Source organism: Pseudophryne corroboree, chromosome 1 (assembly GCF_028390025.1).
Source record: "Pseudophryne corroboree isolate aPseCor3 chromosome 1, aPseCor3.hap2, whole genome shotgun sequence".
Taxonomy (NCBI): Eukaryota; Metazoa; Chordata; class Amphibia; order Anura; family Myobatrachidae; genus Pseudophryne; species Pseudophryne corroboree.
Window position 1 is genome coordinate 316,694,793 of NC_086444.1, and position 16,339 is coordinate 316,711,131.

At 46.7% G+C, this 16,339-nt stretch overlaps 1 protein-coding gene across 4 annotated transcripts in view; it reads right to left on the bottom strand.

Annotated features, from left to right (window-relative positions):
- Positions 1 to 16,339, bottom strand: part of CCDC92 (coiled-coil domain containing 92) — a 134,220-nt gene that overhangs the window by 66,387 nt on the left and 51,494 nt on the right. For 3 of the 4 annotated variants that reach the window (XM_063964572.1, XM_063964573.1, XM_063964574.1), the window contains exons 2-3: positions 8,538 to 8,705; positions 4,319 to 4,360 (exon numbers count right to left, since the gene is read on the bottom strand). In XM_063964572.1, coding sequence (XP_063820642.1) covers positions 4,319 to 4,360; positions 8,538 to 8,667 — 172 coding nt within the window. In that variant the 5' untranslated portion in view covers positions 8,668 to 8,705. The remainder of the gene's footprint in view (positions 1 to 4,318; positions 4,361 to 8,537; positions 8,706 to 16,339) is intronic. The other variant, XM_063964575.1, reaches the window with a different exon arrangement.

Here is a 16,339-nt window from a genome sequence, read left to right on the forward strand (position 1 = left end):
CTGGCCACACCTCTAAGTATGGGCCCCTATTACTGCATCCCTCTGGTGGGCCCTTCATGCCCCAGTCCGACACTGTCTGTGCAATACTTTTTCTAACGTGTGATAGACTAGAAGCTCATTTTGTTATGTTTGTTTCTCTTATATCAGAAATATGTATTAGCTGTATGTCTGCAATAGGGTCAGTTATCAATTTTATTTACAAGTGTCCATCTGTTCCCATTAGCTGCACTCCAATAACACCTCCTGATATCAGAAACTGAAGATTACATTTGTTTACAAAAATTAACACATATTTATAAACCTGTATTCATTTAAAAATGTCTTTATTCAAATAATAAAGCATATTGATGTTAATATGTTACCATCATCCAGAGATGCAGGGACTTCCTGTCAAACTCCTGAGATTTCATATAAAACCGATTAGAATAATACAAAAGATATTTATAACATAACATCTTCTTTGTTTATTGTAATCCTTTTTATAGCTGACACTCACCAGCTTTGTGGAGATCCCTGGAGCTGCAGGGAGACGAGAGAAGAGGCAGCAACAGCTCTTCCTCAGTTCTACAGTCAGAAACTGCTTTGCAGAGCTGTTGTTAGGGCCACACCATGGGCAGTAAAGCTGCACAGAAAGGGAGCTAATAGAGGCATGCCTCTGAGTGCGGGGGCGGACCTTGAGCACTGGTGGACTCTTGGATGTGTCATGTGACCAGAGCGTGCACAGTAGTCAGAACTCAGTCAGCCACAGCAAGAGAAGACACAGGCATAAAGGTAGGAGACTAAATGGACACTGTATTTTAGAGTACTGAGGAGAGAGTTACAGTGAGTAGGTGGTGAGACAGGCTCCCAACATTCAGACTCATCCTCATGAGTGCCTCACCATTCATTCACCTCACTGTACGTCACTGCAGAGATGCTGATAACAGGTACTGTGGTTAAACAAGCACCATCACACTTCCCTATACAAGAAACCTTAATCTCGGCAAAACTTGTGTTTATACCTTAAAATGTTGTGAAACCTCCCATTGTCAATTTTGATCATTTCTATATGCATGTAAATATTAACTAACTTCATCCCTGGAACTTGGGAACTATCCTATTTCCATAATTTATCAATAAAATATAGTCTGGTGGAATATGTACGTGTGACCCAGCATTTGCAGCCCAGATCTAGGTCTAAACTTACACATAGAAAAAAACAAAAACAAATGGGGAAGATGAAACAGTGCTGTTGTACCCTTTTTTCTTTTTTTACCACCTATTGCTTATTATTATAAATATGGCTGTAAGTAAGGCAGTATATAAGGATAAACTAAGCAATGAAAAACACTATTTTGCTTTGGCCAGAAACAGTGATACAGATTAAACATAGCTTGTGTTCTAGTGCGTACCACGGGCGTGACATATTTAGTAGACATTCAGAATGTCCACATTGTTTGAATGGCAACTTGTACAGAATGTCGACATATCAGATGTCGACATTCACAATGCTGACACAATGTATCTAATTAGATGCGAAAATTTGTTTTTTTATTTTTTCACTGATTTTTTTGATCCCATTTTATTATTTCTTACGAAAACACATGTCCGTGAAAAGCTACTGTATTTATTTTCCCTGTACTTTTTAAGTTAAATATGGTCACTTATCTGGGATTTGGCTTTGCATGCCTGAGGCAGACAAAGCCAAACCTCCAACTAGCGTCAGCAATTGTACTAATAGGATAGCCCCGGCGTAATTTACCACAGTTTACTGGATACCCCCCATAATCTCGGCTTGTCGACTATACAATTTCCAATACACTCTTCATATAACCCTAGAACTAACCCTAAAAATGGGTGTCGACGTTCACATTGACCATGCTGATATTCTGGAGTTGACACTGAATGCATACCGTGTTACAGATGTGCTGACATATAATAGGAATTGAAGCATGAGCATACAGAACAAAATGTTACCTCACCTTGCTCTGCATGACAATAACAGGAATCTGGATTTGGTTGGTCATTACTTGAGAATCTGGCTACATATGTGTCCTCATGCACCGAGCATCTTTATGCCATACGGTTGGAAACGCTTGTTACAACTGAGACACTCAGATGCAAGTGGTATAACATACTTTTCCACTAAATATTGCACTTTAGTCGCACCGTAGCCTCATACAAAGCTACTGTACTCACAGTGTACCAGAGGCGCTAGGCTGTGACTGTGTTCGCAAAGGAATAGATACAACCTTATTACAAAGTTGCAGATTCAGCATAATAGAATATGGTGGGAGGAATAGCAGCAGCCTGTCATATTGGAACCTGGTACATAGCTCTGAGACTTAGCTGCACACAGATGTACAAGTACCGCAAGCACTAATGGTCAATGTACGCTGGCAATGTACATTTATTGCTTCTTGCAGTATTTCACTCTGCTAATAATAAAACAAAAAATTAAATAAAAAAGGAATCCTAACTGTGGCTAAGTAGCAAGGAACCTGGTGTGCCAAGTGGGGCTATCTGGTGCTCCTAAAGAAAGGAGTGTGAGTGCACGGCCGGGGTGTAATGAAGTCCTAGTTCGGAGGCTGTGCGGGACGCCGGCCACACTGACTTTTTTTAAAGGAGCAGTTATGTTAAAGGCTAAACCATGCCTTGTACATGATTGCCCCTTTAAAAAAAAGTCAGAGCTCGCCCACCGAACTCAGACTTCATTACATCCCGTCCCACATCTTTATATTCCAACCAGATGTTACTTAAGCTATTAAATACCATAACCTATTTTTTTCTTTGTTCGACATCAAATCACAAATGGGTGTCCTTTTACCTTTTGGAAAATTCTGGAGTCTGCTGTTCAGTGATGTGCCGGAACTTACATACTGCAGATGCAGGTTGCCGCATCTGCAGGAGCTTATATATAGAAGAGCAAACTTGTGACAAAATTTTGCGCAAACTCAAGTTTGCAGCAAAACAGGCTATGTCACAGAGTTCTGTGATTTCCATTTTTGATTCACCATTCTGCACTATATATACAATAACAATTTCAGAATTAATAGGTCTATGAATGCAGCAGGGATGACAATGGAGGTCATTCCGAGTTGTTCGCTCGCTAGCAGATTTTAGCAGCATTGCACACGCTAGGCCGCCGCCCTCTGGAAGTGTATCTTAGCTTAGCAGAATTGCGAACGAAAGATTAGCAGATTTGCAAATAGAAAATTCTTAGCAGTTTCTGAGTAGCTCGAGACTTACTCCTACACTGCGATCAGCTCAGCCCGTTTTGTTCCTGGTTTGACGTCACAAACACGCCCTGCGTTCGGCCAGCCGCTCCCCCGTTTCTCCAGACACTCCCGCGTTTTATCCTGGCATGCCTGCGTTTTTCCGCACACTCCTAGAAAACGGTCAGTTTCCGCCCAGAAACACCCACTTCCTGTCAATCACACTCTGATCACTTCAACGATGAAAATTCTTCGTTCGGACGTGAGTAAATCTACTAAGTTTTGTGCTAAAATACTTAGCGCATGCGCACTGCGTACCATGCGCATGCGCATTTTTGCCTTAATCGCTCCGTTGCGAAAATCGGCAACGAGCGAACAACTCGGAATGACCCCCATTGTGTGGAGTATTTGAGGTAGAACTAGAAGCACTTAGGGCTCACTTTTGCTGACATTAGCAGGCAAACACAGACTGTGTATCTGTTCTGTGGAAAGGATTTGGTCATCTGCACATTAAGACTCCTGACTGGGGCATCCCGGGACTACAAGCATCAGCAGTGGGGAAAGTATCCCAAACAATGGAATGCAAATAATGGGACACCACAGATTTTTTAGTGATGTTTACTGCGTAAATAATATATTCTGGTTGCCCTCTTTTTAAGGATTCAGTGAAATTTGTTTACAAGTGACATGACATAGAACTATAGGAGATAAGCTGTTATGATACTGTAACACAAAACAGTTATAAATTTGAAGCATATTAAATACTCACTGCACTCTTAGCCACATAGAGGGGCACTAAAATCAAAGGCTTGAAGTAACTTTAGTGGAGACCGGAAAGATAAGTCTCCACAAAGAAAACAGTGTGTGGATTCTGTGCTGGCAAATTCTCCATGGTCTTCCTTTGTGCTCAGCCTTTCATAGAACTCTACTTGTATATCAGGTTCATATTGGACCAGAAAAGAAATTATTCCTTGTTCTATACAGTGTTTACATCATACTGTATAATGAAAATTAGCATTACTGAAACCATGGCAGCCATTGTTATAATATTGCTGAAATATTTACAACAGAAACATGCACACAAAATATACCTGTATAGCATTAGATTACTCAGCTGATCTTACCTGTCTCGTCAGAAGTTTTAAGAGTCAGTTCATATGTCAGATCTAAGGAGAAAAAAAGAACACGCAGAAAGTGTTAAACATATGATTATATCCAGCTTCCCTTTGCACTTTGGGCACATTTGGCAAATCATCATCTAGAACAGTATCTTTTAAAGTCCTATGATACCTGACATTAGCTGCAGTAGCGGATCATGCCACGGGCAAGCAGGACTTTTGCCCGGGGCGCCGCCTTCCGGAGGGTGCAGGGCGCCATCCGGAGGGCGCCGCACCAGGGCAAGATCCGCTGCTGCTGTGCCCCCCGCTGCCCGTTGCCCCCTGCTGCCGCTGTGAAGAGAAACTAGACGCGTACGCGTCTAGTTTCCCTTCGTGGACAGGTCCTTTACTGTGCGGTGCGCGACGACGTCATAACTCACCCACACTCTATGAATGCAAAACTTCTCTGAACATCAGGGTTTTTTCTGTTCTGTATCCATATTATAGGGTATTTATATTGCCATACAGCTGGTACCATAATACATGAGAACAGCAGAAGGGTTTAAAGATTACAGTCACAGTTTTCTGTTTTCTTTTTTCTAACTACCTGCTTAAATCCCATCGTGGACTTCATTAGTAGTTTCTATTTGTAACCCTGATAATCCTTAGGGTTATACGATAGGGAGACTTGATCAACAACAGATATATATTTTTTTTTTTTTTCTTGGATCTCTGCATAATGTTTTGGCTATGTCTATATGAGCAAATGCAGGCTTTTCCATGTAAGCAATATTTAAGTACTTTCCAAGTGACGCTGTCATGCACATATAGTTCTATGCAAGCCTCATCGATATATTTTGACAAATGACGATGTCATGCACATATAAAACACAAGCTGTGTGACACAAATCTATATTGACCACATGATTTGAACCCTTGTATACCTAGACAATTGGGTTACAAATTGGTGCAATGACGGTCAATAAAATAAATTAAGGCACTATATTTAATTTCACAGTTCTGTTTAGCAGATTATGGAATATTTTTCATAATCTTCTTAACAGCCGCATCTAAAGTCCTCTGATCATATGTAAACCTACTACCATACCACACTGGGTATGCCCAATCTCGCCTGATCTTGGCAGCAATACAGTGTTGGGGCTGGTTAGTACCTTAGTGGGAGACTACTAGGGAATACCAGGCGTTGTAGGTCATTGATGGTATCAGACGGGCAACAAGGTTGGCTTGGCAGGAGTGTGTATACATGTTCAGCAGATTTACGATTAATGTTTAAATAAATTCAGCAATATATTCACAGCAACAGCTGATTGCGTGTTTCACGATTAATGTAGTCTAAAAATATTTTTTTTTTCATTACATATTTTTTGCACTAGACAGTGTACTCATATTTTATTGAAATTTGTCACTATTAAAAGTTACGTTTTAATTGCTTCATCATTACAATACATCCTATATAAAACTAATTCCAATACTGTTTCCGAGAGCGAGTGCTCCCAAAAAAGGCACTTCTTTTTCTTTTCACCCTCATACTTAATTATGTCCTTGGACCTATGGGAGCACCACTGACAATCAACTTTCAATCTACCCAAAAAAGTTTTTTAGTGATAGATGGTGATTAATTTCAGATTAAGGTCTTGACTGTCGGTTTTTCTCGGGAACCCTATCATATAATCTGTCATTTATTACACACTACATAGTCCTGTGCGGTATCCTCAACCCTATTCTCTATATACCATAATACATGATTAAAGTGAATGTGGGCTTGTTTCTTTTCTGTTTCTGAACCAAGGGGTGGAGACTGCACACTTAGGGGGTAATCCTGTGTGCTGGCTGAGCAATTTTAACCTGAAAAGTAAAAAAACCACAACGATTTGTATTTGTAGAGACTGTGGGGTCAGTTCAACAGGAGCGATGTGGTCGATGAGCTGTTTCAGAAGGGCACATCGCATCACATCCATCTATATAACCTCTTACACCTAGTACCCTGTAGAGATGCACAGAAAAATCAGTGATATAGATGGTACTGTAATGGGAATATATATGTGCTACTATACATCAAGGAAATGTATGGCAAAACATTGCCCCAAATTGATTTGACCCCAGTGATTGTGAGAAGGCTAATAGTCTTAATTAGACACTTTCTGCACCATACAGACAAATTTGAAATATGTATCTCCCAACTATCCCAATTAAGGCGGAGAAATCCCATCCTGCGGGCTAGTTCCCATCCATGAATGATGCATTGTAATGAAACCTTTAAAACAGTACAGGAAAATACTGCAGCCAGTTGCCGGTAATGAATGTGTTAAAATGATCCAAACTGTTACTTTTATGCTGTAAGAACAGGTGTTATAGCAGCATGTAGCATCCATTCTCCTGACCTGGATGTCAGCCAGCTGGGCTGCACATACTGAGGGAGAACCAACACAGTAGAAACATAATGCATCATATATCCTTGATTTGTCCTAGTCAGGTGTGGACTCGTATATTATACTCAGCTCCGATATTAGGCTTCATGATTCTGCAATTAGATCATACATGCAGGCTGTATTGTTGACAACTTTCTCTTTATTGGTTATGTGGACATCTCTGTGTGATAAGGGCAGAGGCGTTTCTAGGGTAGGGCGAGTGGGGCACGTGCCCTGGGCGCCTAGGCAGGCCCAGGAGAGGGGGGCGCCGCCGGCGGCCAGGGCATCATGCCCACTCGCCCCCGTCAACCCTAAATGTGAGGGGAGGAGAGCGCAGCGTCTCTCCCTCCCCTCACCGCCGCTGCCAGCACTAGCAGCGCTGCCAGAAGCGCTGCTGTGTCCGGTCTCCGGCGTTAGCCAATCAGAGCTTGCGGACCGGCTCCTGATTGGCTGCCGGTCCGCGAGCTCTGATTGGCTAGCGAACCGGCGCCAGACAGCCGCCGGAGACCTGGAGCGGTGAGGGGACGGAGAGGCGCTGCTCTCCTCCCCTCACATATCAACAACAAGGGGGCCGGTGAGTGACGGGGGGGGGGGGTCGGCGGCGGCACAGTGGGGCATGTATCTGGCACCAAATGGGGCATGTAACTGGCACTGAGTGGGGCCTGGCACTGTGGGGCATGTATCTGGCACTGTGGGCATGTATCTGGCACTGTGGGGCAATGTAACTGGCACAGTGGGGCATGTATCTGGCACTGTGGGGCAATGTAACTGGCACTGTGGGGCAATGTAACTGGCACTGTGGGGCAATGTAACTGGCACTGTGGGGCATGTATCTGGCACTGAGTGAGGCATGTATTTGGCGCTGTGGGGCAATGTATCTGGCACTGTGGGGCAATGTATCTGGCACTGTGGGGTATGTATACGGCACTGTGGGGCATGTATCCGGCACTGTGGGGTAATGTAACTGGCACTGTGGGGCAATGTAACTGGCACTGTGGGGCAATGTTAATGGCACTGTGGGGCATGTATCTGGCACTGTGGGGCAATGTATCTGGCACTGTGGGGCAATGTATCTGGCACTGTGGGCCATGTATACGGCACTGTGGGGCATGTATCCGGCACTGTGGGGCAATGTAACTGGCACTGTGGGGCATGTATCCGGCACTGTGGGGCAATGTAACTGGCACCGTGGGCCATTTTCAGTGGCCACACCCCTTCTGGAGCGTGGCCACACCCCTTCTTTTTGTGTGGTTTTTTTTTTGGGGGGGGGCGCCATTTTCCATCTTGCCCTGGGCTCCGAAAACCCTAGCTACGCCTCCGGATAAGGGTCATGTGCAATGGAAGTCACATAATACGTTTGTGTACTGTATATTAATCCGTTACAATTTCTGGACATTAGGATGCCGCCCAGTTCTCAGAAGCAATGACTCATAATGTTCATTGCTTCTGAGAACTGGGCGGCCTGCGAGCCTCATGTGGCTAGTCTTTGTATATCCATGACTAACATTCACATGGATGCATTTAATTTACCGGCTGTCAAGATACAGACGCCGGAATCCTGACAGCTGACAATGCCGACGAACGGAATCCTGGCGCAAAAGGGCGATTCCCACTCGTTGGTGATCCCGCAAGGGGACTCTTAGCGCTCGCCCCGCTACCGGCATTCTGGCGGAATGCCGCTGTCTGGATTTTGGCAGCCGGCATCCCATTCACCGGTAATCAATAACGAATCCCATTCACACTGCATCCTTTGTTCCTCAATGGAATTGGTGCACTAGCACATAATATAATAGAATATGGCTGCCAGTCATTATTACCTGTACAATGTTGCTGCAGCCTGCGGATCTCAGCGTGCAAGCCTTTCAGTGTGTTGGCATGTTCCTGCTGCAGAAATAACAGATTCTTCTGGGCACTTTGTAGCTGGTTTTCCAGGTTGGAAGTGGCCATGATGGTTTTCACTCTTCAGAAGAGAGCAAGATGTCAGCCTGCCATAGAAATTCATCACCAGATTTTAACATAACTGATGCAGAAACACATACAATATATAGGACAGTGTTTTAGAGTTATACGTATACACACTACAGTACAACTGCAAAATCCAGCACACCTCACTGAGGAAAGTCATCCCTGAATGAAATGCCATTGGGCAACATATGATCAGGGGCGTAGCAAGGGTGGAGCTTAAGCTCCAGGCGCCGCTGGGGACAGAAGGCGCTGGCTCACAGAGCTGGGAGACCTGAGACTCAGGGTAGAAGGAGATGACTGGAAGAGAGGGAAGGGGTGGCCACCACATTGCCTGCAAGTTCCATATCACCGATTGCAATGCAGAGAGTCAAGTGCAGTGTAGTGTGGTGTGTTGTTAGGGAAGAGGGGAGGTTTGGAGGCTTGTCAGAAGAACCTTCCTGGCTGTCAGATACTGTATCTCCATTCAGTGATATGGAACATGCAGGTAGTATGGTGGCTACCCCTTCCCTTTCCTGAGTCCTTCTCTACTACCCACGGATGCCCAGCTTGTCAATCACATAAAAGCTCCGCCCATCCAGGCTAAAACAAGTAGCTGCTACCCTCTTCTTGGTGAGAATTGATATGTGTATACTGTGTGTGTGTTTATGTGTATGTGTTTATGCCTGTGTATACTGTGTGTTTATGTGCGTATATGTCTGTGTGTGCGTGTATATGTGTGTGTAAATGTGTTTCTATGTATGTATATGTCTGTGTGCATATGTGTGTGTTTATGTGTATACGTGTATATATCTGTGTGTATGTCAGTGTGTATATGTGTGTGTTTATGTGTATACATGTATATATCTGTGTATATGTCGGTGTGTATATGTGTGTGTTTGTGTATATTTCTTTGTATACAGTATGTGTGAGCATATGTGTGAGTTTATGGATGTCTGTGTGTATATGTGTATGTCTGTGTACATCTGTGCGTGTATGTATGTCTGTGTATGTGTGTGTATATATCTGTGTATATGTGTGTGTTTGTATATGTCTGTGCCTATACGTGAGTGTATGTATATATATATATATATATATATTTAAATGTCATTTTTATGTAATGTTTGTTACCAGTTTTCATGACAAGCTTTGCATCAAAATTAAAGTATATCATGTACCACACAAACAACATTTACTTTGCACAAAATATTCAAAACACTTGCTCCAAAAAATATATTTCACATGAAATATATTTCAAAATGTAACGTTCGTTACCATGGAATGATATATATATATATATATATATATATATATACACACACACACACACACGCACACACACACACGCACACACACACACACACACACACACACACACACACACACACACACAGTATATGTGTGTGGTGTGGCGGGGGGAAGGCGCTGTGACATGACCCTGCTCCGGGTGTCATGTCTCCACGCTACACCTCTGCAAATAATGCTTCAACAAATACGTTCATTCTTTAAAAAAAAAAAAAACTTGATAAAGTCTTAATTTTAAAATAAGAGCACTGCTACATGTCCTTATACTCAGCCACACAAATAGCACTGCTACATGTCCTGATACTCAGCCACACAAATAGCACTGCTACATGTCCTGATACTCAGCCACTCAAGGGCACTGCCAGTGGCGTAACTAGGGGTCCGCAGCCACTGCAGTCGCTTGAAGGAGTGCCGGGCTGCGGGGCGCCCTAGCCGCCGCCACTGATTACTGCTGGGAAGGACACGGAGGGCACAGTGCGCGCCTCTCCTATGTGTCCCTCCCGGGTCTCCGGTGGCAGCAGCATGTCTGTTAAATGAAGTGCCCGTTCGTGAGCTCTGATTGGCTCAAGAAACCGGCACTTCATTTAACAGACACGACGTTGCAGCCGAAGACGCAGGAGGGACACACAGGAGAGGCGCTCGCTGTGCCCTCCGTGTCCTCCTTCAAAAAACGCACAGCAGCATATTTGGCACTGGGGGAGCATATTTGGCACTAGGGGGGCATATTTGGCACTGGGGGAGCATATTTGGCACTTGGGGGAGCATATTTGGCCCTGGGGGAGCATATTTGGCACTGGGGGGTATATGTGTACCTGGCACTGGGGGGGGGGGGGGCATATTTGGAACTGGGGGTATATGTGTACCTGGCACTGGGGGGGGGCATATTTGTACCTGGCACTGTGGGGGCATATGTGGCACTGGGAGCACAGCCCTAGCAACAAGCACTACCCCCTGGTTACAAGCACAACACTCAGCTCATGAAATCCCTGGCAACAAGCATTACCCCCTAGCAACGAGCATGACACCCAGTGCATGAAACCCCTGGCAACAAATATTACCCCCTGGCAACAAGCTTGAAACCCAGCCCATGATACCTCTGGCAACAAGCATAACACCTACCGCATGAAACCCCTGGCAACGAGCATGACACCCTAAGCATGAAAACCCCTGGCACCGTGATGGAACCAAGAGCATGAAACCCCTGGCAACGAGCAGGTAATTTAAAAGTAATTATAAGCCTTACTATAGGACTTAATGTGTAATGGGCATTGTGGTGTGTGGCATAATGTATCACGGACATTGCGTTGTGTGTCATAATGTGTCACATAATGTGTGTGGCATACCATATCACGGGCATTGTGGTATGTGGTATAATGTCTCAGGGGCATTGCAGTGTATACCATAATGTATAACTAGTGTTCATGCTAGCACCCTGAACCTCTCAAAACCTATGCAGTACCTCTTTTCTCCCTGGTGTGTCGCTCTCTGCTCTGGTGCTTCTAGCATACTCTCTGGCCTGTATCTCAGTGATACAGACCAGAGAGTATGCTAGAAGCACCACAGTAGAGAGAGCAAGGGCACGCCCATTTTTTGTGGCGCGCGCAGATTCATTGCTTCACTAGTGCCAATTATGGAAAGGGGGGGGGGGGGGGCAGAGAATTTTTATGGCTTGGGGGAGAAAAATTTCTAGTTGCGTCACTGGGCACTGCTATATGTCCTTATACTCAGCCACACAAATAGCACTGCTACATGTCCTGATACTCAGCCACACAAGGGCACTGTTACATGTCCTGATACCATACTTGCCTATCCTCCCAAAATGGCTGCCCACAGCAGAGCACAAGTGGACGGCCCGAGAGGAACCCAATTTTATGGTTTGTGCTGAATTGCGTCATCGTAACTCCGCCCCCACTCGACAGGTCCTGTTTTCATCAGCACTCTGGAGCAGGGGGTGGAGCCACGATGACACAATTGTGATACCACGCCCCTGGACAGCCCACCTTCCCGCTGGCCACGCCCCCTATGCACCTAGTATGCTGCCTCCTCCCGGAGGAGGCAGCAAAGTAGGTAAGTATTCCTGATACTCAGCCACACAAAGGGCACTGCAACATGTCCCTGTGGGAGTGCTGGCGCGACCCACTCCACCCCCCACTGCCGGTCCGGAGCCTTCACCCCCCACTGCTGCCCGCCGCAGTAGCAGGTGCGCCCACGTGCTGTGGCGCGTCATCACTGGGCGACGCAGCGGGCCAATGAGGACCTGCCGCGTCACCCATCCCAGAGGGCCGAGCGGCGGGCCTTTTAAAATCCCGCACGCGGCGGGAAGCGAGAAGAGTTGGACGGCGAGCGGACAGAGGACATCGGCGCGCTGGACGGCGAGCGGACAGAGGACATCGGCGCGGTCAGCGGAGGCGGCCCTGCAGAGGATTCCGGATCGGACTTCCGGCCATCGGTGGACCAGGTAAGCCCTCAATGAGGCCCCTTTTTCCCCCACAGGCTCCACCATGTCTCCGCCCACCGCACCACCAACGCCGGCGCTAGGCCGAGGTCCTAATTGTCCCCCACCGTTAGGCAGGCAAAGGCCTGAGCAGCAGCGGGCGCTAGGCCCCCATTGTCCCCCACAGTCAGGCAGGCCAAGGCCTGAGCAGCAGCGGGCGCTAGGCCCCCATTGTCCCCCACAGTCAGGCAGGCCAAGGCCTGAGCAGCAGCGGGCGCTAGGCCCCATTGTCCCCCACAGTCAGGCAGGCAAAGGCCTGAGCAGCAGCGGGCGCTAGGCCCTCATTGTCCCCCACAGTCAGGCAGGCAAAGGCCTGAGTAGAAGCGGGCGCAAGGCCCCATTGGCCCCCCCACAGTCAGGCAGGCCAAGGCCTGAGCATTAGCGGGCGCTAGGCCCACCATTGGTCCCTGGGGTGTGCGTCGCACTCGTTGTAGCACATCGTTTACCATTGTACCACCGTGCTTGTTATCATTGTACACTGTTCACCTTTCCATACACTGTCCACATCGTCTTGCTTACGCGCTAACATCGAGCGCCGTCGTGTACTATCTACATTGCGAGGTTTATTACTCGCGGGCCCTCCACCGGTAGGTCCCTATTGAAAGTAAGGTACCGTCTGTTGTTGTTGTTGTTGTTGTGGTTCGAAGTTTGTTCCAGGTGCCGAGACCAAGACATCTGACTATCAAGGGGACAAGCATATACCCGGTGAGGATAACTTGTTTGAGTCTGTCTGGTGTACCGTACTTGACCCCTCCCCCTTCTCCCCCTGTTTCGTAGGGCGTTTCCGTCCGGGTTGCACCCACCGTGCCTCGCACACGGGTGTAACCAGTCTGAGGCCACAAGTGCCAATGCTGACCATATTTTAGTTCTGTGAGCGTCTGCCCGATTGACTCCCCCCCCCCCCCTCCCCCCCCCAGACCCTTTCCAGAGCCTTAGCGCAGTTGCCCTTCTCTTCCAGACGGAAGGGCAGCTGGCAGGGAGCGAGAGTTCCGGGACCGTCACCGACCTAAATACGGGGGTGCAGCCGACGGAGAGAGAGAGATCCGGGATCGTCACCGACCCGAAGGTAAGAGTCAGCGGCAGGTGCGAGGTGAGTAACTGTATGTGCGCGGTATCGTCTCTCCTACGCCCCCACCCGCTAGGTCTCTTACATCCGAATACTCAGCCACACAAAAAGCCCGCTGAGTGCGCCTCTGCATTCAGATTGCTGACATAGTCATAATGTTGACATACAGTAGTAACTACATATACTACTAACCTGCCATACACTCTCAGCACTTGTCATGAGTGCACACGACAGTAAGAGCGTGATTCAGAGGTGGACGCTGTTGCTTCTGTGGTAATGTGCAAATGCTAGTATCATCCTTCCCCTGGTGTAGTAGCCTGCGCCTGTATATGCAAGCACTGAGTGTCTCTGCACGCTGTAATACCGCCGGTGATACTTTAGACGCTGACGTGAACTCACCATCACCACTTGCAGCAGATCTGACTATGGCCTCTGCGGCTGCAGCTGTGTGTTTCGGAATACTGACATACCCAAGACACTCCCATACCACTCCCATGAGACGGACTTTTTTTACGTTCACTTCCAGCCACCTCACAGTCGCCACAGAAGAACACTTATCACTTTTGTCGACCTATTTCTGATAGCGTCTGTACTGATCACAGCAGCACCTGTGTGTGTAATGCCTTAGGGGCTTTCTGAATTTATTGCAGTTGCAAATAAATCGCTCAGCTATGTGAACATCAGCACTGTGTGTGCCTCTGCATCAGGCCTAATCCCAAACACATTACACCAAGTAATGGTTCTGCGCATTTGATCTCCCCTCCAATAGCTGCAATAACACACTTGCACTAAGCAACAACTGTACTCTACAGACAATCTATGGCTGCTCAAACTGATTATTGTACATAGAGCCTAATTCAGACCTGATCGCTCGCTAGGTTTTTTTTGCACTGCTGCGAACAGATAGTCGCCGCCCATAGGGGAGTGTATTTTCGCTTTGCAAGTGTGCGAACGCATGTGCAGCCGAGCGCTACAAAAAAAACTTTGTGCAGTTTCTGAGTTGCCCAGGACTTACTCAGTTGCTGCGATCACTTCAGCCTGTCCGGGACCGGAATGGACGTCAGGCACCCACCCTGCAAATGCTTGGACACGCCTGCGTTTTTCCAAACACTCCCAGAAAACGGTGAGTTGACACCCACAAACGCCTTCTTCCTGACAATCTCCTTGCGATCGGCTGTGCGAATGGATTCTTCGTAAAAACCATCGCACAGCAAGGAACCGCTTTGTACCCGTGCGACACCCCTGCGCATTGCGGTGCTTACGCATGTGCAGTTCTGACCTGATCGCAGCACTGCAAAACACGCTAGCGAGCGATCAGGTCTGAATTAACCCCATAGTGTATACATACAGCACGGAAGGCAGATTATGCTAGAAAAACCTGTCAGTCCTGCTCATCTGTTCCGACGTGTTGCATGACATTTGCTGGTCCTGATGAGTAATTATTGTGTATATTTTATAGTGCGTATAATCTGTCCAACATACTGTAGTTCATTTTAAAATGTCACCTTTGATGGTCTTTAGGACGGTTCCGGTATGAAAGATAGATAGTGTCTAGTTAGACAGTCAATAGATAGACAGACATTAGGTCGACAGGGTCAAAAGGTCGACAGGGTCAAAAGGTCGACATGAAAATGGTCGACATGAAAAAAAGTTTTTTTTGCATTTTTGTGGTTTGTGTGGATAGTTTTGTCATCTGGGACCCCCAATTGTAGAAAGGCATACCCTCGCGGGGCTCGCTTCGCTCGCCACGCTTCGCTCGCCACGCTTCGGGCACGGTGGCTCGCTGCGCTCGCCACAAGGTTTATAACCAACTCTATGCCGACATGGATAGAGAAAGTATGAAATAATCCAAAAACATGTTACATAAAAAAAAATTGTCTATCTTTTTTATGTTGACCATTTTCATGTCGACCTTTTGACCATGTCGACCTTCTGACCTGTCGACCTTTTGACCCTGTCGACCTTTTGACCCTGTCGACCTAATGTCTGTCTAATATATGGTGTCTATCTATTGACTGTCTAATTAGACACTGTCTATGTATCAAACGGGGTGTAGTATGGCTGACCGGCGGTCTCCTGACCGCCGGTCAGCTTACCGACGCCGGGATCCCGGCAGCATACCGACGCCGGGATCCCGGCGGGGAGGGGCGAGTGCAGCAAGCCGCTTGCGGGCTCGGTGGCGACCGGGTTCTATTCCCACTCTATGGGTGTCGTGGACACCCACGAGTGGAAATAGTCCCTGTTGGTCGGCATGCCGACCATCGGGATACTGAGCCGGCGGGATGGTGGAGGAGGTCATGTGACTGTCGGTCACATGAATACCACCCATCAAACGGATAGGCTTTAGGACATATAATCGTTTAGACAGGAGCAGATAATTCAGTAGTGTTTATACTGGAAATCTAATGTTATCAAGATCGTTTCAACTGTCATACAATCGTGGATTCCGAGTACAATCTATCAGGTGTGTACCTAGCTTTAGGCTGTACAGAACAAGCTCCTCCTCTATCTGACCGCTGACCAATCACATTGTACAAAACAACTTGGCATTATAATCTTATAGACAAAACTTATCCCACAAACTGTTCAAATGCACAAATGATTTCCTGGAATAAGAATCTAAAATCTAGAGGGGGTAAACATTGTACATTACTAACATGTTCCCAATTTATGTGGAGTGTACAGAACCTTTCAGCTCTGCATAATACTGCGCTTTCTAAACCACATCTGAAAACTGAGCAAAGCACATTGCCGTTGGCAGTACTGACCAGACGTTACAGTTTATTTTGTGGTATGTTACTGCCGACACAGTA